Here is a 25,332-nt window from a genome sequence, read left to right as displayed (position 1 = left end):
TTGAAAGCAAAGTGTGAGGGCACCGGACTCTTTTCGGCTCCGTGAGTCTATGGGTGACACAGCATCAACTAATGCCAGTAAGTGCTAAACACACCTGATTGCAATGAGTTGATGCATTGTCACCTCTCACGGAGCTGAACGAGTCCGTGTCCCCACACAAAGCGAATGAACGAGAGATGGCAGTTAGTTAGTATCACGATGAGGTAATGTGTTTATGTTGTAAATAATGACTATTTCAGATGAATAATGTTTCATCTGATGATGCTGGTGAGGCAAAGTAAACTTTGTTTTAGTAGGCTACCGCTCATTCATTTAGGAGTAAACACTGCAGTCCATGCTGCAGTCTAGGTTCGCTGCGTGAAATTGTGTATACGTTGCTTGGCAACGCCCTCCCGCCCGACTATCACTCTCCCTTTTCGCTTTTCTTCATTGCATTTTCTTTTTTTTCTTTTATGGTTCAGCCCCGTTATCAGTCATTATGACGACAAACAACTGTCTCAAACAAGGCTCCCGCTCCCCTTCCCTCACCTGGAGGGATAGGCTTCTCAAATCGCGTAACTGCGCCACACTGAAATCTGTGACCAATACGGATATGTGACCATAGAGCATGCACGCGTGAACCGAAAATCGGACTGGGTGTACGACCAGATCAAATGCAGTAATAAAAACTATATAAAAACGTCTTTCTTTGCACTGATGGTCTCGTTTGCTGTTAAAGGTAATTTATGATTATGAGAGGAAACATGAGGCTGTTTAAAAGATATTTAAAAGTTACTCGTTGCCGCTTTAACTTATAACCACACGCCCAAGAGCATCTGGAGCTTCGGCAGCAATCTAACTCCACCAGACAATCTTCTCTGACTCAGTGAGGACATCTAGTGGCTGATTGCTAAAAAGAAGCATTTTTGAATCCTATCTAATACCCTTTAAACAATCGTTTTTGGGATTGAAACAGAGGGTCAGATGTAGGCTATCACTTGGCCAAGCTTCAATTGCATTCAATGATAGACACAGGGCATGTTCACAAGAGAACTGTACTAGTGGCATATCCTTTGGTCAGAGAGACACACAACAAGCAAGATAAAAAGACAGGTCAGAGATCACCAATGAAGCATAAAGCATTCTGTCATGTTGATACTCGTCAGAAGTGTATTTTATTATAACATCATAATTAACCAGTTCAGTTCTTTAATATATATATACATATTATATATACAGTATATGTAGCTTGCTTTTTTAAATGAATCAACTGAATGATATAAAAAGGAAATGAAAACGGTTATAAGAGAAATATATAAACAGGTGGCACAAAAAAGTAAAAACCTGAATAAATCAGATCAAAACTGGATCTTCTGCAATTTGCAATATTATATGCACCAAACGTACAGAAACTTCTTGAGCTTAGAAACAGTTGATGAAAACTCTTATCACATGGTCCACATTAGGATCAGTATCAAGCTCAACAACATGTAAGCCTATGAGAAGTCCGGTTCTCAGAATCCTGGTTTCGAAAATTCCATGGCAACAGAGCAAGCTACTAATGGGGGATATGAGCCAAAAAGCAATTAAAGGTGGAGTCAGCGGAAAATGTCCGTTATTTTTTATTTATTTTTTTTGGTCAAAATCTGCGAATATCGCCGAACGATCCGCTACCTGTCCGTTCTGTGTGCATGCTGACAATCTTAATACACATGCTTAGGCTCTGTAAATGGGCATGTTGCTAGCTACAGTGGGCCCTCTTTTGTTTTACATGCCCGTTTACAGACCCTAGGCTGTGTATTAACAGATTTCTTTTTCGGCGCCCAGCACCCACGGACAGGAAGCGGATCATGAGGAGATATTCCTCACGCTCATCAGAGATTTTATCAACAAGCTTTCTGAAGAATTGCTGACTGCACCTTTTAAGAAGGGTATTCCAACCAACAATGACACTTTGGCACAATGTTAAGGTACACTTTAAAGGGAAATTGCAATTAACTACAGGTTGAGTTTTATCGCGGCGGAACATGGTAACAGCACTTAGAACATGGTAACATCACTAACAGGACAAGAAGCATGAGCAGTCAGACAAACAGATGTTTTAGGACAACGTAAATGCTCAAAACTAGGGTGGAAATGAGTCAAAGCTGAAGCAGTAGTTGGGGTCTCCTGGTTGGATACCCAGATCTCAGTTTCTTATCTTTAGGTACATGGTTTACTAGTATTAGCCATCACAGGAAAATATTTTAAACAACAGTACACAAAAAGTTAGCATTTTTTTAAAAAGTCATGGAAAATTTGGACATGGATTAGTTTCAAATGTTTCTGTGGAGAACATATCACTCCACCATACGTCTCTGTGCTTTCCTTTGTGCTGTCAAAGAGTTCTCCAAAATCTGTAACAACCAAAATACATTCAAACCGTCATTTGGAAGGTATATGTATCGTACTTTAACAATGAGCTGAACTCTTAAAAGAATGGGGCCCATTCAAAGTGTCCATCCGTTTTTTTTCTTCTGAAGGTCTTTCATAAAAGACATGCTCATCAGGTGTGGCAGGGCAGGGCTCACATATTAAACACACCATCATCACTTCTGAGACAATGTGCAGCACCGCTAGACAATGTTTAGTTTGGTCCATTTTCATTTGAACAACAGTGTAACAGGAAATATGGATTTTTCCAGTGATCCCTCCCCTCCAGCGCTTGGCTCGACCTCTTTTCTCAACGGAACATTCCAGACTCTTGTACTTTGCTCTGGTCTGGGTTCAGATTTATGAACTGCTGCTGTGTCTTCTCCGATGCACAGCGGCAGGCTTGGTCTCTGTGTCCTCTGCATCACTTTCACATTGTCTCTGGAGAGATAAAAGGATGAGAACGGTTGGAAATAAGTGTTGAATCAAACTTAACTACTCATACTTGTTGAACAGGGACTTCAAACTTTCAATGGAGGATTCTTCCTATTTATTGTCCTGTTAGTTAGTTTTTTTGGAATCAATTATTAAGACTTTGTGTTGTATACAGGCATAATAAAACTGTCCCATTTACATTTAGTTTTTCCTTGAAAATACATGGCATTATATACTGTGTGTGTGTGTGTGTGTGTGTGTGTGTGTGTGTGTGTGTGTGTGTGTGTGTGTGTGCGTGCGTGCGTGCGTGCGTGCGTGCGTGCGTGCGTGCGTGCGTGCGTGCGTGCGTGCGTGCGTGCGTGCGTGTGTATTTTGTGTAGAATTCACCCTGGGCCTTATATTTTGGTCCTGCAATGTTTGTCAAGACTAAAACCATCTACAGTATATGTTTGCTACAATTGCCTTCCTGCACCAAAGGAAGAGTCCTCTTACTGTGAGTGCTCAGCTGAATAGATGACGCCCCCTGCTGTTCAAAAAGAGTATTGTGATTCAATTCCTCATATCATCGATTTAAATCTCACAAAATGAATTCGATTTGTAACTGTCTCACGATGCATCGCTACCCGTACAAAGTTCTGCCATTGATTTTCAAACTTTGTTGAAATGCAATTAAAGACTTCTCTCATTAATACTATCTTTGTGAAATGTATTATAATGGTTGACACTATTATTTTAGAGAAGTGTCGATACAATTCCTAACTTCTTCCTGAGACTGCAGTGGGCATTGTTATGAAAGTGCCCATATAACGCAGGCAAATAAGGTGGACGAAATGTAGTAATGATAATAATGAAACATATCAATGTACCATATTAAGAAGCTCTTAAACGATGACACTATTAACTGTGTCAGTTTTACAATAAAAGATGTAATGCTATGATTAAAATATACATTTATGTGAGTTGAGTGACATAAGTGGTCTTACCTGTAGTGCATCTCCATCAGCGCTGGCTGATTTACACAGAAGTTTTAAATTGATAAGCCGGTTACAAATCATCACCATGTTAACAGACATCTAGAGGAGACAGGGGGTGGGAATACAATGTTATACAGTGTTCACTAATGCTTGTCAACCAATGGGACAACTGAACCAGAATACTTGTCTGTTGTAAAGGATCAAACCTGGATTGGGCAGAACTACTGCAGAAGTGCCTTATTTTAGTTCAGCTAAAACAGATTTTCTGATTCATTACATTCATGAACAGGGTAGCTAGTCCAGTGTGCATAATACAGGCCATCTCTGACCACCTGATTTATCAAACGTATTATGGTGCTATGCATTTTTGTAATTGGCCACCATAAAATAATCATGTCTACCCATTTAAACTTAATGAACATTGAACAGCTATATCCTAGTTTTGCCTCATCTTCTGATAGCACGCGTCATTACATTGTCTGTAGAAACGTTGGCTATATTTTGTTGATTTATAGAACACTTGGGCAACTCACGACAGGCAGTGATATTATACGCTTATTATAGTACGGTTAAGGAACATTGTTCATCCCGACTCAAAGCATATAATAAGCATAACTACAGCAACCCAAAAAAATAAAAATAATTGCTACACACGCTGCCTAATGCTGTTTGTTTTCTTGGTGGGAAGTGGTGGTTTGTTGAACCCACAGATGCATGGTAAATAAACAGGAAACGCTAGCAACCTCGCCCTAACGTTATGCTGACCAGGTGTGAAAGAGCCCCTTATGACAGTATGCTTTTAAAGGGTGAACCTTTCATAAGTTACAACTGATTAAACGTATCAATCCAACAAGTGCTTTATATAAAAGCCTTAGAATGTTGCATTTCCAATGTCATTGCATAAGAGACTCCTACTGATTCGCTAATTCAATTGAAGTTCCTCACTGGGGATTTATGTAGAAAATGTGTTACTGCTCATAAAGCATATTTATTTTATGGGTAAATGTAACATTTCACAAAGGCATTCATATAAATAAATATACTTAAAAACGGTTGGGGCTTTTTGCACAACATATCCACTGACTCACTTTCCATTTCCGCTTGGCGTTGAACTTCTTAAAGCTCTTCATGTTGATGGAGGATCGATTCCTCTTGGCCTTCTGTCTGCGAGTGATGGGCTGAAGAAAAGTCCACAACATGTTCTGCTCATTATAAAGTGACAGGCAGTAACATTCAGCAGCACCGCTATGCAGTAAACAACTCAAAACTGCTTTGTGGGCCTAAAAAGAACAGTAGTGGATTTTGCGGTCACCTTGATCCAGGGATGTAGCAGACACTCTTCAGCCGTCATTCTATCACTGCAATGCAAAACAAAACAGAAGTCAGCCATCAAGAGAGTAGCAATATGCACCAATGAATAACTTTGCATTTAGCCACTCTCTTCTGCAAACTACCAGAAGACAAGCATGGGAAAAAATAACCATATCTTCATATTTACATATCATATTATATCGCTATTCGCTACACAAATCGATAAAGCCCTTCAGTCAGTTATCCTCTTGCAGTCACTGTGTGGCAGTGATTAGCAACATGCTAGTTAGGTCGCATGTTGGGTTAGGCTTATCCTCATTTAACCCCTTTTTCCACCGAGGCAGTGTGTGGGCCGGTATGTAGCCATTGCAATTATAGCTAATCAATTTTCCCTTTTGCATTTCTAGAGCGAGAGAACCGGTTCTCTGCCAGGAAAACTGGTTTCCGAGAGGCACAAACTCCTTTGCCTGTCTGCAATCTAGAACCGCTGACGCCAGAGGCTGAGGGAGTGGGATAATTGTCACCAACCAGATCAGCTAAGAACTTTTTGAATGCACCTCACAAATGTGTTGGGTCGTGATTGAAGGCGCAGCAGTGGCAGCTGTAGGAGTCAATCACATTAAAGTACTCGTATGACAGACGGCTGGAAGCTTCATGAATTTATGACGAGATAACTTATACCATTGGTAGATGGAACAACCCTTTGTTTCACTGAAGACGATTGGTTTACCATGTCAAAAACAAATCCCACATTTACGTCTTTTTTAAACCTTTTCTAAAATAGTCATACGCCGGAAATCTGGGAGTACTTGAAGCCCTATGAGCCCATTTCTAAAGTGGTCATAGACTGTGTTGGCCCCCCTGCCTGGAGCTAAGAGAAATAATGAGTTTTGTTGACAGTAATTGATCTAAGTCATTTCCCTGAGGCTGTCCCTTGAAGAAACATTGAGACTCTGAGGTCTCTTGACGATCAGCTGAGGCATTAGTCAGAGTTTAAGGAGCCCAGCACAATAATACTTGGTCTGTTTAGTGTTTTCTGTTTGTTTTCATGTGCGTAGGAGAAAAGTAAAAGTTCAGTTGAAGAAACATGATTTGGTTTGCCTCTCTAAAAAGGCGATATACTGAGTGCTTCTTACAGTTTATTCATCATAACAGTACTTACATTTCCGTTACCACTGGGGAATACTTCAAAACCTTCCTATTATGTTAAATGATGACCCATGACAATACAACCTACTTTGGATCTTTCACCAGTAGCTTCAGTATGAAGTCTTTGGCCATGGGGCTGGTCATGCTGAAGTGATGTTCGTCAAACTCGTACTTCATGGCAATGATGTTCCTCAGGGTCTCTTCATTTGTGTAGCCTTGGAACGGTGATAAACCACTTAATCTGAGGACAGAATACACAGCAAGTCAGCCTACAGTATTGTCCACACAGGGCTGCCCAACCATGCAGTTAAGTGTGATTTCCAGCCGAGCTTTGAAATAACCTTTTAATCTATCAACAGATAGTTTAAAACTGAAGGCATTTACAAACCAGTCAATATAAAACTGCTTTGGTAGAAAATAGTATTACATATTAGTGTCAAACTCACAAACACAAATACAACTTACAGTATGTAGGTAATAACTCCAATGCTCCTGGGGGAGAAAAAAAAAAGACACAGGGAGTTATGGGTGTGGTCTAAACTTTTTTTCTTTAACCACTGAATGACAAATACAGTATTTAACCGCCTGGGCAATGTGTTCAATTGAAATAATGTTCCAAAATGGCGGCAACAGACAGAATCCTCACAGGTGACATCTTGTGCAGTGAGTAAGTGGGGCTCAGAGCAGGCCCTAACATGTCAACCGACAGAAGAGTTTACTCACTCTTATATAGGAGGAGGAGTAGTGCGGAGATACTGAAAAAATATAGCCTGGAATACAGCCGATCGTATATATATGTGTGCAGTTTATTTGTCTGGATGTGAAATCCAATACAGAATACACAAAGTGAATAAACGAGTACATGAATCTCACCACATATCTGCTGCTGTGCCCAGAGGCTCGTAGTTAATCACCTCAGGGGCTGAGAGAGAGAGAGAGAGAGAGAGAGAGAGAGAGAGAGAGAGAGAGAGAGAGAGAGAGAGAGAGAGACACACACATTCGACGGGGGTTATTTTTTGATTTGTTCATATTTGTTCGTACAATGCTATGCTTTGGCAATACTGGGGCATTTAACTCTCATGACCCCAGGGGCTTTAGAGCTGTGCAGTTCTCATGTTACATGTGCGTCCTAGGAACGGACGCTCCCCGGCTGCTAGTGCCTCACATCAACACTGATTCACCGTCCATCAGGATAGTACTCTTATATGCATTTTCACTCTTTATGTTCATTTATGTTCATTCTGCTTCGCTCATTGGCTGTCTGTTTGTCCTCTTCCAGATTTCCCTGGTGGAGACGAGATGGTGCGGATCAGGTGTCCCCCCCCCCCTCCTCTGGCAGCATCTGAAGCCCTCCTGCATCCACACTATTCACTAGTCATATTTTAATTTAGTACTACTATGTAAACTAAACTACTATGACTCCTTTATGGTTTTCTCTAGTTACGACATCTATTGCAGCATGTCCGTCCTGGAAGAGGGATCCCTTACTCTGTCAACTCTCCCTGAGGTTTCTCAATTTTTTAATCCCGTTAAAGGGTTTTTTACTAGGAGTTTTTTCTGAGCCGAGCTAAGGGTGTAAGGGCAGGGTGTCGTACTGTATGGAATGTAAAGCCCACTGAGGCAAATGTTTATTTGGGATATTGGGCTATACAAATACAACTGATTTTATTTTATTTGAGTTACATGAGTATGGCATATTTGAGTACCCTTGGGGCCTGATTGACAAAACGTTTGCGTGTATAAAAGCGTGTGCAAACTGGATTTGACCTGCAAAAAAACTAGCAAGCTTATCCACTAAGAGTTTGCAGTGAGGATTGCGTTTCAAATAACGAGCGCTGTCCATTAAGTACGTTTGCCTTAATGAATATGCAATATCGGGCATTTCCTCCCTGAGTGTGCAAAGTATAGGGAGGTGTGGATGCTTAGCAAGTGTCAATATTGGCATCTTTCCCATATGCATGTGTTGGCTTGGCTGGTCTCGGTTTGCATATGCACATCAGCCCAGCACAGCAGGGGTTTGCATTTCCATTACAGCGGGGTTACATGGTTGTGGATGTGCATTCAACTGATGATGCTCTGCTCTCTGGTGCTTATGTGTGTGATTTAATTTAACCACTGAATGTACTGTTTCACAAGAAAAATGTTGATGAAGTATAAAACACTGCCTTCTTGCTGTGTTGCTAAAGTTTACCATTACTGCGATCCAAATGCTAGTTTCTCAAGTAGTTGAAGGGCCAGAAAAGTGGGCAGAATAATAACAATAAATACGTAGCAGGCGGCTATAATGCATGTTGACAGCATTCACACAGATAAAGGGCTATCCATCCTCACCTATGTACTGTGGGGTGCCACTTGTGCTCCTGTACTCTTCCCCTTGATGGAAATGGTGGGCCAGGCCAAAGTCTATGAGCTTGACGTTGGGGTGCGGTGACACGTTGTCTGAAAGCATGACGTTTTCTGGCTAGAGGATAGAGAACAATGTTATTATGGTGGAAGCAGATACTTTAAAACAGTAGCCAAAGCATTAGAAGTGAGGTTACTGGTACCTTGAGGTCAAAGTGCACTATGTTCTTGCCGTGCATGAAGGCCAGTCCCTCCAGGATCTGCTTCATGAACTCAATGGCCTCACCCTCCAGCAGGTCCTCCTTCTCAGCAATGAAGTCAAACAGCTCCCCTCCACTGACACTGAAGTGGAAAAAGAAAAAGTGTTTGTTTTTGTTTTATTTATGTTCTGTTTTAGTTTTATTTTATTGTTTGTATGTTGTGATGAAAAACAAAAAAAACTAACTGCACTAAATTGTGGGGGGAAAAAAGGCACACTATGCAACATTTTCCTGAAATTACAAAGTATAGTCACACAAAAATAATCCCTCTCAATGATCACTCCTGGCCCACTAGAATGTGTGGTGGTGTGTTTATCTGCACATACCTTACATCTAAACAACAGCTAGGGTTTTCTTTCTATATGTATCTATGGCATACCCAATACATTGTGACAAGCACACAGCAGTGTAATAAGTGTATCTGACTCAGTCCCTTAGAATTTTTGCTGCCACATGGTAAGAACGTCTCTGGGCAGTGCTGTCATGGTGATATTAGTTCAGACCGTGCCTAGCTTTCAAGTGAACACAGACAAGCAACATGTGATCTGTCCAACCCACTCATCTGATCCCCCATTGGGTGGCTCTGTAAACTGTGAGGAATATTTACCACAGTTGGACAAAAACATAAATGGAAATCTTAAGACAACTAGCCAAATGTACGACTGGGTATCAGGCTGTGGGCCCTGACCCGACTGATAAGACTGGAGATTAAAAAGCTCACGACCATTCCGATGGTGTCTGGATTTGATCCAGAGCCGGTGGACAAACGAACAGAACTGAATATGCTTTCGACAAATGAACTGCACTGATCAGGTGATGCCATGTCTAATTAAAAAAATGTATGCCACACATGCAGATGGATAAGTCCTGGGAAAAACCCCAATACAATTTCAGAGTGGATGAAACACACACAGACAACACAGAAACACCAATGTCTTTGTCAACTCACAGCTCCAGAATGAGCACCACCTCGGCCGGGCTCTCAAAGGCGTCTTTGAGGTTGACGATGTTGGGATGTAGCCCACATGCCTGGAGGATCTCCACCTCCTGCTCCACACTGCTCCTGTCCAGACCCAGACGGCTGGCTGCAGTCTTCCTGATCTTCATGAACTTGGCCGCCCAGCAGGTCCCAGCTAGCCGCTCTCTGACCTGCCTGACCTGTCCAAAATGCCCACTGGATATGAGGCAAGAACAGTGATTATACAGTCAACATCAAGCCTATATACAGCAGGAAGAAGGTGTTGTTGTTTTTTTGACTATTTTTAAAAATGGTGTTGTTTTACTTGAGGCAAAACTCCACTACGTTTAGGAATGGGACCAAACCGATCCATTAACGGTATCGGAGTTCGATATGGCTGCAATCCACTTATCGGATATTGGACTAAATTCACCAACCCTAACTCTATAGTCTTTATTTTTGGCTTTATTTTTGTTTTAGGGGTTACGTGACAGAGGCTACGTCCATATCTTATCTTATTTTTTTTTACAGTCTATGGGTATTTGGCATTCAGAAGTAACACAACAAAAAGGATATCTGAATGTAAAACGACTTAATGAGCGCACATTGTGGTAAACACTGCATGATACTGGTGGAGCTTGAAGAACAAACAGCCAAATCCATACCTTCCCAGAACTTCCCCGATCTCATAGAAGTCTTCCACATTTGTGAGCTTGAAGACCGCCATGTTGCTTTGCTTGACTTCAGTCCTCCTTGTCCCGTGAAGAGTCCACTCCTGGCAATCTAACCAGTGATCTTTAAATGGTTCATCATCATCCTGCCGATTCTACTTACACGCTGGTTGGACCTGTGTATGGTATAACAGATGTCAGAAACTACACATAACAACAGGATATGCTGTACTTTTTTAAATTGCCCACAGAGATTTTGAGTTACTCCTGGGTATGGATTAAGTTAGTGAGTTTCTTTGAAAAAATTATTGAGTACAGATGTAGAACATGGAATCCGAAGATGTTAATTATGGATATAGTGGTTTATCATTCACTATATCTAAATATAGTGATATAATGATATCAACATTACATACGGATGGGTGTGAGTAATCAATTCCCTGAGTAGTCCTCGTTAAATGAACCCCATTGGTTAACAAGTTAATTTCAAATGTCTTTATAAGCACAACACAGCTATTTGTAGTAAAAAGTTAAAGAAAGTAAGTGTGACTAAATAAAATATTGTAATGCAAATGCTTTGATTAGCTGCATAGTACACGTCAAACATGGGTCCACTAGCATCACATTCTTTCAGTGTCAACACATTTCCCTCTGTCAGCTACAGCTTAAACCAGCGATGTCTAAAAGCCCTCTGTAGAAATAGGAGGTGGTAATCGGGTCAAGTGTAAAATATGCCAAACTGCAAAATACACATTCGGCCTTTGGGCAAACAAAGGTTTGGGTTTCATTATTTTCGGTTTTCGGCCAAGGCTTTTCATTTCCTTGCATCCCTACTAAATGGAGCAGCACATTGAGCTGTGTCGGGACTAATTATGAGCAATTATGGTTATTATGATGGTGTGTTGGAATTGCTTTAGAAGTCTTTTGGAAAAAGAAAAAGACATAACCAGTCAGAGCACAGATCTGTCCGAGCTGCTGAACCCGACTGCTGTTTAAAGATCATGTGATGTTTCTGCTGTGGCACCACCTGTACCATGAATGTGAAATACACCACCCAACCTCGGTGAAAACAAATCTTCCCTTTTCCAACCAAAATGTGCGAGTCGACCCGGGTTTCAGAACACGGGTCGACCCACTAAAAATAGACGATTGTCCCTATTCCCACTGCCAGCAGACCCCGGTGAAGACAGAGAGAGAGAGAGAGAGGGCGATATTTTTTAGTTTAGCTTTTTTAGAGTGATCTTCACTGACTTTATTTTAGGCTGACTATATCTGACCCGCTGTCTAGACCGCAAGTTCCTCTAAGTTATTGATTTGAGCGGTGTGTCACCAGGTGCTGTATAATGGACCTGGATCTAAATACAGGGTTCAACCATTCAACCATCACACATAAAGCCGGATAGACACGGGTCAACGCAGGTTTTTTGTTCAGAAGGGAAAGGGGTTTTAAGCCTATACTTTAGAAATGGTACGGCTCTTAGCATCTGCACTGCTCACCAAAAGTAATGCCTGTCAGACCTATGTATACTCTGTGACCATGAAAACCACATAACAAAGTCAAGAAAAGTCTGTGTCTGCTTGAAAAGAAACACTGAGAAAGCTTTGAAGACGTGGCCTAAAATACATAGCAACATTCTGAAAAGTTAAAAGTGTTACCGCTGCACTATTAAGAAAAGGAAAAAAAAGAGAAGTGCTGCACGAATAATCTCCTCACAAGCGCTATGTCACTGAATCCTTTTCTCTTTTTTAACCACATACAAATGTACTTTCAAACGAGAAGAGTTTAGAGTGATAAGATACATTGGCGTTGTGTAGGCTAATAAAACCATAAAGGATCTTTTTCATAAGTCATTACTGTTGTGACTGTAGTGTCTATAAATCTACTACTGCTTTGATAAAAACTAACACTAGGTCATTGTGGGCATCAAGGTCCTCTTTAATAAGGAAGTAAAAGTTGAGACAGCGACAGGGAAGAAGTAAGACGGGTTCTGAAACACCTTAAAGTGATGAGTGACTTGGGAAAGGACGGCCCCAACAGGAAACAGACACACACAAAAAAAACAGCACAACAATGTGAAGAATGTGTGTCATGATGAGAAGGCTGTAATTAATGCTGACTAAACAAACAAACTAAAGTTAGCCATCACCATGGTGTTTCTGCAACTACGGGCATTTTTATGTCCCAGCAGTGAAATTTGGGATTTATGTTAAAATGTGTCATATGATGCTTGATTAATGTAAACACAGTGTTATTATACACCATGGCTTAAAGAATTATCACAAAAAAATGTGATTTAATGCAATTTATGAAGCATTTAATAATTGTATGGGTCCAAAAACACCACTTTTGTTTATGTCCCACACCTGTGTTCTCAATGTTGATGAGACACGTAAAATGAGTTAATTAAATTAAAATATGACATTATTTCAAATGCAATTGTTTAATAAACATATTACTTTACACCATATTAAAATAATTATTTTAGTTTACTGCTTATTTATATGATTTTTTTCATCTTAATGTGCCTGTCCCACACATTTGAGTCCTTACCGCAACACTGAACAAATACCATAGTGAACATTTTTTTCAAAGCCAAACAAATCTAGTTTCTATAGAAAAATAAGTAAGTAAGTGAGCACATGGTTGACAGGCTGGGCCACCCACACTAGGTGACCCTCAAAATCCAGAATAACAAAGTAAAGATCATCTTTTCTTTGGAAGTATTAATTGTGTGTCCTTACCATACAGCTTAGAAATTGTGTATTTTGGACTACATTTAAAAAATAAGTTAATATTACTGTAGTATTCATGTATATTAGTTGCCAAGAGTCAAAGCTAACATAGCAGACCTTGATAGCTGCCATGAATCTGCAATATTAGCAAAAATGTCATTTCCGCAACATGTCTTTACCGCAACAGCTTTAGGTGTTGAGGTGTTGCGGTAGAGACAAATACATTTTTTATTATTTTATTTTATCAGTGATTACAACTATGCACAAAGCTTTTTGAAAACTAATTCAAATGTCTTATGTTATACGCGGTCGTTCTCTGCATGTCACTCCCCTCTCTGCCCCATTTCACCTGTCTCTCTGCACTATCAAATAAAGCATAAAAATGCCCCAAAAAATATCTTTAAAAAAAACACTAGAGCTGTGTCCCAATTAAGGGGCCGCATCCTTCTAAGGACGCGGTCGACGCGGTCTATGAAGGCCATAGCCCGTGAAGGCCCAACCGAAGGCCGAACGAGCGTTGTTAAATGAGACGGTCTCAGCAGGTCTCCGTACATAGACATATATACGTAGATGACGCGTTCTGGCTTCTGTGATGCAACAACGCGGCCGCCATCTTGCCTCAGTACTCTGGAGCCAAATGCAGGAAAAACCCTGGGTTACCTTCCTTCCGGAACACTTTCAGCGAGCTGGCAGATTTGAGCAGGCAGGTGGGGGCATGGCCGGAGCGTGCCTGAGCACGTAGCAGCATTACCATACATGGAAAAATCCGGATTCTCTACGCAACGAATCCCGGAAATTTGAACAAGTGAATCGCGACCGGCTGCTCTGCACAAGCCACCCCAGACGGTCAGCAGGGAATACGACTCTAAATGCACAAGTCATTACTTGGCACTTTAGTATGGTTAAACATGACTATACATCATTATAACAACGTTTATAGGTCATAAAAGTTGAAAAAGCCTCATAGATCCTCTGTTTAGATCCTTTGTTTTTCCTATATCCACAAACTATTTCTAGACCTTGCTTGGCCCTTAGCTGTATCTGACAGAGGGGAACTCTGGGTAATATCCTGATGAACCAGAAGTATGTCTATCTAACATCTACCTGTTCACATGTGAAGCGCACGTGACTTTCTCTTGAGTAAACATTAACAGATTGCCCGTGTGTGAAGTGTTCACATGTGTAATTGGCATAAAAATGAGAAATGAAACTCCGAGTTCTTATTAAACCAATCCATTTCATTTGAAAGGAGGGCTACACAAGGAATCGATTACTCAAGCCCATCACTAGAAAATAGTTCTCTTGGAAACAGGGGTGTTTCCTTTTAATTCATCAATGAAATCACGCGTAACATAGCTCAGAATTATGTGAGATTTGAGATGGGTTTCATTTTGACATTCATCAGAAACATCTTGGTATTTATTGTGACATTTTGGGGTTGTAAACTATTATATCACTCTGAAATGAAACTGTTCTATGTAATAGGGAGTTTCCTTTGAATATTCATCTGAAAAAAAGATTGAGAACCTGTATAGTAGTCTAGGTCCTGGAAAAGTTTTGTATGCCCTTCATTTAGTGGAGAATATCTCAACTGTTATAGACTAATATGACCCAAGTGAACAACGTGGGATGTGTGACAAAATCTCTATCCGGGACGAAAGTCCTGAAAATGACCACAACAGGTTACACTAGTATCACACTACGTGGTGAATGGGACTTTTTTTTTCTTTATAGATATCCTCATACTTTTTTACCAGATTAATCTTCATATTAAGAGAAATACTTTTTGTATTACAATTTGTCTAAATTTTTTTATAAAATATGCAAATTAGCCAATATCTCATTAAATATGCGTACATATAAACCCTTGAAGTTACAGATTTTCTGAGAGGATCACTATGTTAACAATGACAATGATTATAAAGTCATAGAAGAGTGTAAACATTCTGATTTGATATATAATTAAAATGGCTAAAAAACAGTCAACCTATTACATACTGTACGCATATTGAATGAGATATTGCCTAATTTGTAGGACTGCAACTAAGGATTATTTTGATAATCGATTAATCTGTCGATTATTTTCTCGATTAATCGATTATTAATCGATCAGTGTTTTGCTCCTTAAAATGTCAGAAAATGGTGAAAAATTTTGATCAATTTTCCAAAGCCCATGTTGATGTCCTCAAATGTATTGTTATGTCCAAAACACACAGATATTTCAGTTTACCTTCATAATAGGGTTAAAGAAACCAGAAATTATTCACATATGAAGCTAAAATCAGAGAATTTGGAAATGTTTTATTAAAAAATTACTAGAAACGATTAATCAATTATCAGAATAGTTGGCGATTATTTTAATAATCGATTAATAATCTAATTTGTCGATTAATCGTTGCAGCTCTACTAATTTGCATATTTTATTAAATGTTTTAGACTAAGTGTAATACAAAAAGTATTTCTCATAATATGAAGATTAATCTGGTAAAAAAGTATGAGGATATCTATAAAGGGGGGAAAAAAGTCCCCTTCAGCACGTAGTGTGATACTGGTGTAACCTGTTGTGGTCATTTTAAGGACTTTCGTCCCGGGTAGAGATTTTCTCACACATCCGATGTTGTTCAATGGGGTCATATTAGTCTATAACAGTTGAGATATTCTTCGCTAAATGAAGTGCATACAAATCGTATTTAGGACCTCTACTAAAGGGTTTATATGTAGGCTATATGCATATTTAATGAGATATTGCCAAATTTGCATATTTTTTTTTTAGACAGTGTTATACAAAAGGTAAAAAAGTATGAGGATATCTATAAAGGAAAAAAAAGTCCCATTCACCACGTAGTGTGATACTAGTATAACCTGTTGTGGTCATTTTCAGGACTTTCGCCCCGGATAGAGATTTTGTCACACATCCCACGTTGTTCACTGCGGTCATATTAGTCTATTACAGTTGAGATATACTCCGCTAAATTAAGCGCATACAAAACTTTCCCAGGACCTCCACTATAGCGCATATGAGATTTCAGAAGGGTTTTGTTTTTGAAATTTCACATCAGACTGTGTTCATATTGTCACTGACACTGCTATCAGTGAAATCTGTCTGTGGAAAGAGTGTTTCTTTTTCATTCTTATCCTAAATCATAGGAGACAGAGCTAAAATGTAGGCCCACACAACTGAAATGAGGAAGCCAATATTAGTGCAGTAGCCTGTCGTGACTCTTTCTCGCCCTCTCTCTCCCCCCCAACCCACCCCCACACACACACTGACTGGACAATGTGATTGCGTAATATTTATTTATTCATATCTGCAGGCTCTTTTTTTATTTTTTATTATGTGCAATAGCCTACTGCTCACTTTTTATTAACTTATTTGTTTGAATTCTACTGTTAATTTTTTTTTTTTTTGTCAATTGTAGGCTACTGTCAATTTTTATTATTCAAAAATGTGTTCATTCTGTCATTCCAAATGTAGGCTACTGACCTGACTGACTGACTCATGTCTCCCCGGAACAACGCGCTTCTTTCCCTCAATACAACAGTTGCTTTATTGCGTCATGCAGATACTATCCTATAGTGGCAGACCGCATTAACATCTGGCTTGACTGAAGTAGCCTTCAATTACCATGTTCACTCGATCCCAAAACTTTCTAATCCCAATAATAACACGTTGAAAGTGAAGTCTGGTACACACGATACAATCTGAAGGTAAAATTGCAGAAACACGACTATGAAGAAATATTATTTTCACACTAACCCATGATGCTCATTTCTTCGACAGAAATGTAGAAGTGGCGTCAACAGAAGAGCCCGGTTGAAACAGGTCGTGCTCGGTTTACAGGTAGGATGTTCCCATTAACCGTCGTGTATATCCCATGGAGGTGTCCCTTTCCTCTGCTCCCTTCCCTACGAATGTTGTCCTAGAATGATGCGTGCTGCGCTGGCTGCTGTGTGCTCTGCCCCGAAGCACACACACACACAAGCGGCTGGGGAATGCGGAAAACAGTCCACAGACCCATTCGTAGAGTCGTGTAGTTTGATGTCATGTCCGATTTACTGTGCGCACGAGTTGTGAGGTGACCTGGAGAGTCGTGCACTGCAGGGCACCTCCTATCGGTTACACATTAAAATTAGTATACTATCTATGATTAAAACACATGCCGAATCTTTTTTTATTATGATTTATGCAAATTCATAATAGTAGAAGGCTACAAAAAGGCAGGCACAGATACAACACTGAAATATATCCCAGGGGAAATACAGATAGCCTAACAAAAGAAGCGATGGAATATCCACTCAAAACAATAGGTTACATTAGGTACAACTATACAACATTATAAAACCACAGAAGAGTACAATGCCTTAAGTATTGGAAGAGGATCTGATAGTGCCTAGGCTAAATAATGGTCAAGCTCGTTTGTGAATAAAATTTCTAAACCTTCATATAGGCTATAGGCTATGGATATGGAATTTGGCAAGAAGATACATGAGATGCATAATGAAATAATGGTTAACCTCCTCCTTTCTGAAATCCTTAAACAACCGAGACGTACATTTTTAATAGGTGGAAGGAGAAATCAACAATAATTTGTTCTTGAATAAAATCAAGGAGGTCTGACTAAAATGTCCCAGTATGGACACAATTCCAATGTAGATGCAGAGCGTGTAATAACATAAGGAGAAATCATTATCAATGTCATATTTTATTTAGTAGGGTCAAATCTATGGGTCAATTTGTAAAGGCCAGACTTTGTGCCAACAAGGGATGATTTCCCACAAATTTGTCCCGAAAAGAATTGAGCGTATAGTGTTGATACTTGATCTAATTGGAATGAAGCTTTAATTAAGTCTATTTCTGGTTTTATTTACATCATTTGATAAATGCATTTTACCAAGAGGGAACAGAACAATTCAAGTTGGAGCCTTTCAGAAGCAATAGGGCACCAGTAGGAGTGGCCAAGGCATCAAAAACAATAGCGTACTCCTTTGGATGTAGACTGGATTTTGAAACTTAGATACATATTTCGGAGTAATTTATAAGGTTGGCCCTCTGAGTTGAGCAGCTGATTGAATAACCTAATATCGTATTTGAACCAGTTTCCTAAGAATAATGAGTGATTTGTATGCACTAAAATCCCTGTCCTTCCATATAAAGTATGTATTAACACTTTTCTTACATTTAAACGCAGACCAGAAGCTTTATACAATACAGACCACTATATTAGAAAATAAAGAACATGTTAAAATCTTCAGTTTATATACTTTTTTAACTGTATTATCTATATAAAATATATATTTATATAAATATACAAAACATTTTAAAATTGTATTGCTTAAAGTCCATCATCACATCAAACAGTAATACTAAATGCTATGACTCAGAATAAAGCAGGAACTAGGAACCTTTGGAGGAACTGTTTCCACCACAGAAACCAGGGTCTAAACTATAGTTCCTGGAACAAGGATTACCCAGTTGGTAAATTCTGAAAAAAAAACTACTATTTATCATCCTCGGCCTGAACATGTACAACAAAACTGAAAGGCTAAGAAAGACATGCTTCTTTAGTTTGACAGTAGCTCTCTTCCTCTCTGCGAGTGCTGGATTAGGGTTTTCATTTAAATGACCTGACTCTATGCTTCCCTGCCTGTTGTGGCAAATGAAAATCTTAAAATCTTTTTTAATGGTGCCATAACATCATAAAATCCAACCAACCCTCACAAACCAAACGGACACAGCTTTACAAAAACCGATTGCTTTTTATTAATTTATTTTGAAGTTCCACAACTGGCAATGGACTTCAAACCTGGAATCAGTTCATGACAAACACAATTACAAAAATTCGAAAAAAAAAAAAAAATCTCTTACAGTAATAACTGCCATCGTAATTGTTCCGTCGGATGAACCCATTAGCAAATATGTAGTTATGACCAGGATCTATAGGTGAAGCTCCAACCGTTTAGATGGAGAAGGGAGCGCTCTGGGGTTTGGTAACCCCCCCACAACTGAAGCTGTTCACATCGGCTCTTCTTCTGCTTCATACAGTTCAATTGTCTTAAATTACACAGTTTGATCAAATGACAATTATGTTCCTTGGTCAATGTACTTTCACCTTTCACCCCAATATGGGCTATCAAGCTTTTTTTATTTGAGATCCTGTGCCCAATAAACTCTTTGACTGCCCCCCACCCTCCCTGTACCCTTCCCCCTGGTCTTAAAGCCAGTGGGGTTTGCTCAGTTCTTCTTGGCCTTTGGTGAGTCGTACTTTCTCTTGCTGGAGTACCACAGGAGCAGAGGAATGCCGATGGAGGGGAGAGTCATCACGCCGAACGCAGCCCAGTCCAGCTAGACAGAGAAAGAGAGAAAGACATGACAAATGAAGTGAGGAAGACAAAAGAAATAAAAGGAAAACATTTGGAAATATTTCAATGTCACAAGTGCAATTAATGGTGGAGTCAGCAAAGCAGGATAATGCTTGTGGTCAAAATCACTTTGTCAAAAATCAGTGAATATCTCCTCACGATCCACTACCCGTCTGAAACTGTGTGCGCTGAAATGAAATCTAGTGTAAATACCCAGCCTAGGCTCTGTAAACAAATGGCATGTAAACAAAGGGTGGCACCGTAGCTAGCAACATGCCTGTTTAAAAGAGCAGTATCAATAGGTTTTTAAAAAAATGGGAGATGAGTGCAACTTTGACTAATGTATGACAAGCACTAGTTTCTGAAAATGTCTCACAGAGTGTATTTCTGGTCCAGGCGTCTTGATACTAGGTCTAGAGTTTCATGAGGCTAATTAGCATGGCTCCACAGCTCACAATAGATTAGGTTTCAATCCTTTTACTCATTGCATGATGGGAAGTGGTGGTAACATGCCTTCAAAAGGCGGCAAAGCGAGAGCCTATTTTATACAGAAATGTTAAAGTTCAAAAAATGTAAATAATGAACACCACATTGAAAATGGTAACTATGAGGCCATGGCATCACACATGAATGCAATTGGATCTTATTTCTACAATGCCTATACTTATTATAGGTAGGCTACTAGGCTTGTGCGGAAAAGGGGAAGGGGAAAAGGTAATCATTATGTTAACTTTTTCATTTATTATTGACTATTTCAACCAATATTATCTTAACTTCATGCAACACTGAACACAACTTACCTAGGCTACAGCTAGCTAACATATGTCAGACATGGCTGTAAAACTGAGACTCTCACTAAAGCCAAATAGCTCATTCAGATATCTTGATGTGAGCGGTTAATTAAGGTGTGTGGAGATAATCTTGCCCATTTAGGTTTTCAAAAGCATTTGAAGGCATGTTACCACCACTTCCCAGCCTGCAGGATTGACACATACCCGTTTGACTCATGTTCAGGTCATACCAGAATCTCTGCTTTTCAAAAACAGCTAAAATTGGGCAAATCTTTTGTGAGCTGAGGAGCCGTGTTTAACAGTCACATCCTCATGAAACTCTAGACCTAGTATCAATACACCTAGAACATTCAGAAATGTATTCTGAGCCATTTTCAGAAAATAGTTCTCGTCATCCAATTTAGGGATGCTGAAAATAGGCTAAAATCTTTTTTTTAAATGAATATGCAGGTCCTTGGAACAAAAAAGGTTTGGAAGCCCTGGTTTAAAGTAGTTAAAAACAGATTTTAGGGGTTACCTTGACTGTTTCACTTGAGACGGCCTCCTCTCTCTGTCTCTTTGTTACACTTCTGCATTATGGTGCTTTTTGTTACATGTTTTATTTCATTGTTTCACACATAAGGCCTCCATAAATGAAAGATTGAACAGCTCTATTTTAGCCCAATTAAAGAATGCTGTTTTATTTTTTTTAAATTGGCCTTTTCTGTTTAATTTTTTTATTTAATTCACAAAATGAGTGTACAGTATGGTGGTGGGAGACTGGCCATGTATCTCTTTACTAGACATCCAATAAGTATAAACAGCCTAATTCAGGATTAAATACATAAACTCCCACAAGTGGATTAAGGCCTTTGTTGATGAGGCGCTCTCAGACTGAGAGCAGGCCCACACCTCTCCTCCACTGCCCTCTAGGGCTGTGTGCCGAGTCAACCTCCCTGTGTGCCTAGTCAACATCCCTGTACCTGAATCCTAAATATCCCCATAGAGCAGACGTGGCCTTTATTTTCGCCACCAGTTCAGCGTATGCTGGCCTGTCATGCTGCTGCAGCGTTCCATGCACAAATTTACATAGCGATAGCAGGTAGATTAATTGTGCAGCAGTACTGTTGACAGGCGAAACAGCCCCCTGACTTAGATCATTGCCGGTCAGTCCACTTATTAGTTACTGAGCGACAGAGAAAAAGGAACAACTTTTAAATACAACACTCACATAGTGTGGGGAGAAGCGCCTGTCGAACTCCCTCTGAGCCAGGATGCCTCCCTGACCGGGGGCGCTGGTGTAGCCAACCTGAAGGACAGACAGATACCTCAGTTTCCTATACATCACTCAACACTACTGATAGGATCCATGATGAAGGTAATCAAACTAATCTTACCACAACTTGTCCTCCTTCCTGGGCCAGGTAGCTGACAGAAGCAGAGGTGAAGTTGAAGTAGCCAGCCTTCAGGGGGCGCAGCACCACTGTGTGAGAGACATTGCTGGCACTGAGAGTTCCACAGTTAAGTATGTCAACGTGAAAAAGATGAAGAGCCCATCCATGTACATTTGAAACCCATACAAAAAGATAATGACCTCCTATAGTCTGACTTTCTCTTTACTTGTTTAGATCAAACAGATCCTGCTTGTTTGAGAGCACAACAGACACTTGGAAGTCTCCTTTATATCTGTCAATGTGCTGAATTTAATTATTTTTTAAAGATGGCCTGCATTGTTGTTTTCCACTTTTCTCAATACTCAGTTCTGTTTTGGTATTTGTGACCGTAGCTTTTGACATAAGGCATCTAGATGTTCCACAATGATTCACAGTGGACAACATCAGTATCCATGTGTGGAGCCCTGAGTAACTTGTGATACAGAGGTGTGTTGGATGAGCTGGCTTTATCATACAGCAGTGATAGTGGCAGAGTGGGAGGTCCATTAACAAGACATTAAGGTTGAAGGATACGGGGCGATTCTGTCCCATTTGACATTCAGCATTCCTGAAACAATTCCAAAGTCTTCAGGAGGGAAAGAATCATCTGACAGCTCCACCTCCAAGGCAGCACTGGAGAGACAGAAACAAAGAAAGAGGACACTCGTTAAGATAACAGTTAATATATGCATAAATATATATCCTTTTTTTATGTCATTTTGAGACAATGGCCGATTTTTAAAATGTGCCTCTGCAGTGTGGCTGCTGTGGGTCAATGTTAGCGCTCCTTTAAGTTTACCTGGGCTTTTATGCTATTTGAATAATAACAGATGGCTAGACAGAAATCCAGAAGTCCCTTATAGCAATATATCAAAGAGACAACACCAAGTGCAATGCACATTTTCTTTAAATTTAATTTAAAAAGGGTTTATCGCTTTTAACTTTGGAAATTCTGCGACGAAAAAATTATAATAAAATCGCAGCTTATATACAATAACAGGTTAGTGTTCAAAAGGCTTGTACTGTATGACAGCTTTCTTCAGAATACAGCAGGGCATTGTACTGGACATACACACGCCTATCTTTACAGCACTACAAATTGTGTCCCAACGATAACATCAACTAAGTTTACAGAAATAGTGCTTACAGTATATCATTAGTTCCTACGATGATCCCACATTTCAATTCTTAAATCCCAGAGCCTACTAGCCATTATATTTGTTCTGTATATAAAAGTGTGTAACAAACAGTCAACTAACTTAATACTAACTGAAGAATTGTATCACACTCGTCATCACACACTCACTGACCTGGAGCCCACGTTGAAGATGTTGTACTGTAGTGTGAGGTCCCGGCCCTCCACAGCATAGCGGTTCAGCAGGGATTTAGAGGCCAGCAGACGGGCTCCCTCTTCTCCTGAGCCCAGTCCGAGCAGGGCAAGGACCAGAAACACGGGCAGCATCGTAGTCATCTGGAGGGGGGGTAAACATGAATTCAATACATTATAGCACGCTGAGATATGGGGTAGAAAGACATACGTAGCCTACTCTGTAAAGTCCAAAGTAGGTGGTTCAGGACGGCTGTTAGAGCAGCAAAGTGAAGTTCGGGTGTCCAAATTTAGCATTATAGTGAATACGGTAAGACTCACTTTGCCCTCTAATTAGCCTAGCCAATAGTTAAATACAATACCAGTAGACAATTTATTGACAAAATTGTCTATGGAAAAAATACGACTGATATATAAACGTTTCGTTTTATTTGAAGGGGGGAAAAATATCAAATTATACTAAAGCCGGGTTCAGTTCAATTATATCCATAGTTAGTTAGGCTACCCATTAACTAAGTCAACGTTAAAGCCATTTCATCCAACAACAACAAAAAAGTATACATAAACATAAGAGCAGCTCTTCTGTTTAAAAAAATAAGAGCGTTCACTGAATGAATGAAGTTAGAGGTTTTCCATTTTACCCTGCAATGAACTCAAAATGCTTATCACTGTGACAGACGCTTACGTGGACCAGACGAGACATGAAAGCTGTCGGATTCAAGCTAAAGCACCGCGCTCATTGTCTACATTTACAATACAAGATGTAGCAGCTAAAGGTTATGTATCTTATTCGAAAACATAATTAGTCAAATAAGTGCCGTTTGTACAGTTTTAAAAGAGAAGAATGACAGTCCATTACCGTATAGTGGTGCTCTTCGAATGGCAGATATTGAAGGAGGGGCGCATGCTCAGAAGCTAAAAACTGTTGTTTGCATGACGTGTACTGAGAGGGAACTTAAGGAAGTGCCCATAGAGAACACCGCCCTCTGGTGTCGTGGAGGTAGTGTTGTTTCTGATGCTTGCAGCGAGTGAGTCGTCATTTTGAACCTTTTGAACGTAGATTTAATTGTCATTTCTAATTTAAAAAATAATGATAATCAGAAAAAATGTATAGCCAGGTATATTTATGCATAACATTGGATGGATCTGACTAGCATTATCAAAGGCATCGGTTGAGCACCCTGGGGCACCAACCGAATAGAGCCAATACAAATAGCTAGACATTTAACCAAGCCCCAACCTCAGCGATTTTTACCAGCGTCCAGTAAGGAAGTGACCACAACTGTAGTAACCGGAAGTGCCACTAGGGGGGTGGTGCCAAGACCGAGCAGTTTTTCTTTGGCTCACTTGTTAGACAGGCCGTTTTCAAAGTCTTATTAAACCTATTTACAGCCTGGGCCACAAAACCATTTTAGTCTGTATGTTTAGGTCATATCTCCATGACAACGCTGAGGGGGGTGAATTTTTTCGGACCACGCTAGTTTTTATTTTATCAGAGGTTAAAATGTATTGGCGCGATCTCTTGAGTGACAGCTCTCCGCCCGTTGTCCCTCACTTTGCCTCGGAGGTATACGTCAGCTATCTCCCTCCCCCCTCACCAAATGGCGACGCGCACAAACCAGGATTATTGGATGCCGTGTGAATAACTGAGGTCAGCCCGGATGCTACATCCATATTATTTACTATCTATGCATTTAACACATGAGAATTTAAAAAATAAATGTACATGATAGATTTTAGGAATTCAATCGCTCTTAAAGGCCTACTTCACCGGTTGGAATATGAAGGTGTATATTGAACTCGGAGATCCTAATTATTATAAATGTGCAAAAAAATAAATAAATTGGATCATCTTAGCCTGAGAAAAGGCAGAAAGAGTGTTTTATGGTCTCACTGTCTAACCCTACAGTTTCCTTCTTGTGACATCACAGTAAGGGTTGGATTAACAGGACAGCTGGGCCAAGGGAAGACTAAGGGAAGACTGAGGGAAGAAAAACCTAATTCATTATATTATAATAGTTATTTTATAATGATAGAACGCTGGTTCCGTATGGGTGAAATATTCCTTTAAATGTTCATGGACACTGTAAACCTGTGTGATAAATGATTAGTTTTGGGGGTGGCAAACACTATTGTCATGTTGGATGTCTTCTTCATGGCAATACTGCAGTGAATCACTTCAACCAGTCCCTCTGATTAAAGCAAACTTTATTCATT

At 39.9% G+C, this 25,332-nt stretch overlaps 2 protein-coding genes across 2 annotated transcripts; both read right to left on the bottom strand.

The window, feature by feature from the left end:
• Positions 1 to 1,135: 1,135 nt before the first annotated feature.
• LOC307264661 (death-associated protein kinase 2) lies at positions 1,136 to 17,200 on the bottom strand. The gene is made up of 12 exons (XM_080046122.1): positions 16,983 to 17,200; positions 10,487 to 10,668; positions 9,813 to 10,037; positions 8,807 to 8,945; positions 8,592 to 8,721; positions 7,134 to 7,182; positions 6,726 to 6,752; positions 6,349 to 6,501; positions 5,113 to 5,158; positions 4,889 to 4,978; positions 3,810 to 3,899; positions 1,136 to 2,832 (listed from the first exon to the last, which is right to left on the bottom strand). Exons 2-12 carry the CDS (start codon positions 10,546 to 10,548, stop codon positions 2,752 to 2,754), a joined length of 1,092 nt encoding a protein of 363 aa, XP_079902248.1. The 5' UTR covers positions 10,549 to 10,668; positions 16,983 to 17,200; the 3' UTR covers positions 1,136 to 2,751.
• Positions 17,201 to 18,962: 1,762 nt separating this feature from the next.
• ssr2 (signal sequence receptor, beta) lies at positions 18,963 to 24,026 on the bottom strand. The gene is made up of 6 exons (XM_080045128.1): positions 23,975 to 24,026; positions 23,099 to 23,259; positions 22,323 to 22,421; positions 21,753 to 21,861; positions 21,587 to 21,664; positions 18,963 to 19,568 (listed from the first exon to the last, which is right to left on the bottom strand). The coding sequence occupies exons 2-6, from the start codon at positions 23,257 to 23,259 to the stop codon at positions 19,458 to 19,460; spliced, it is 558 nt and encodes a 185-aa protein (XP_079901254.1). The 5' UTR covers positions 23,975 to 24,026; the 3' UTR covers positions 18,963 to 19,457.
• Between the last annotated feature and the right edge of the window lie 1,306 nt (positions 24,027 to 25,332).

Source organism: Ammodytes marinus (genome assembly GCF_949987685.1).
Source record: "Ammodytes marinus genome assembly, chromosome: 17".
NCBI lineage: Eukaryota > Metazoa > Chordata > Actinopteri > Uranoscopiformes > Ammodytidae > Ammodytes > Ammodytes marinus.
Note: the sequence above shows the minus strand (reverse complement) of the source record. Positions and strands in the feature narration are given on the sequence as shown.

Excerpts from the sequence above, each read along its gene's own strand:
- LOC307264661 (XM_080046122.1), bottom strand. The coding sequence starts at position 10,548 with ATGGCGGTCTTCAAGCTCACAAATGTGGAAGACTTCTATGAGATCGGG. Across the intron at positions 7,183-8,591 it reads TGGCACCCCACAGTACATAG|CCCCTGAGGTGATTAACTAC; the intron begins GTGAGGATGGAT and ends TCTCTCTCTCAG. Across the intron at positions 6,502-6,725 it reads GGAGTTATTACCTACATACT|ATTAAGTGGTTTATCACCGT; the intron begins GTAAGTTGTATT and ends TTCTGTCCTCAG.
- ssr2 (XM_080045128.1), bottom strand. The coding sequence starts at position 23,259 with ATGACTACGATGCTGCCCGTGTTTCTGGTCCTTGCCCTGCTCGGACTG. Across the intron at positions 22,422-23,098 it reads ATCTTCAACGTGGGCTCCAG|TGCTGCCTTGGAGGTGGAGC; the intron begins GTCAGTGAGTGT and ends CTGTCTCTCCAG. Across the intron at positions 19,569-21,586 it reads GGCGCTTCTCCCCACACTAT|CTGGACTGGGCTGCGTTCGG; the intron begins GTGAGTGTTGTA and ends TTCTCTGTCTAG.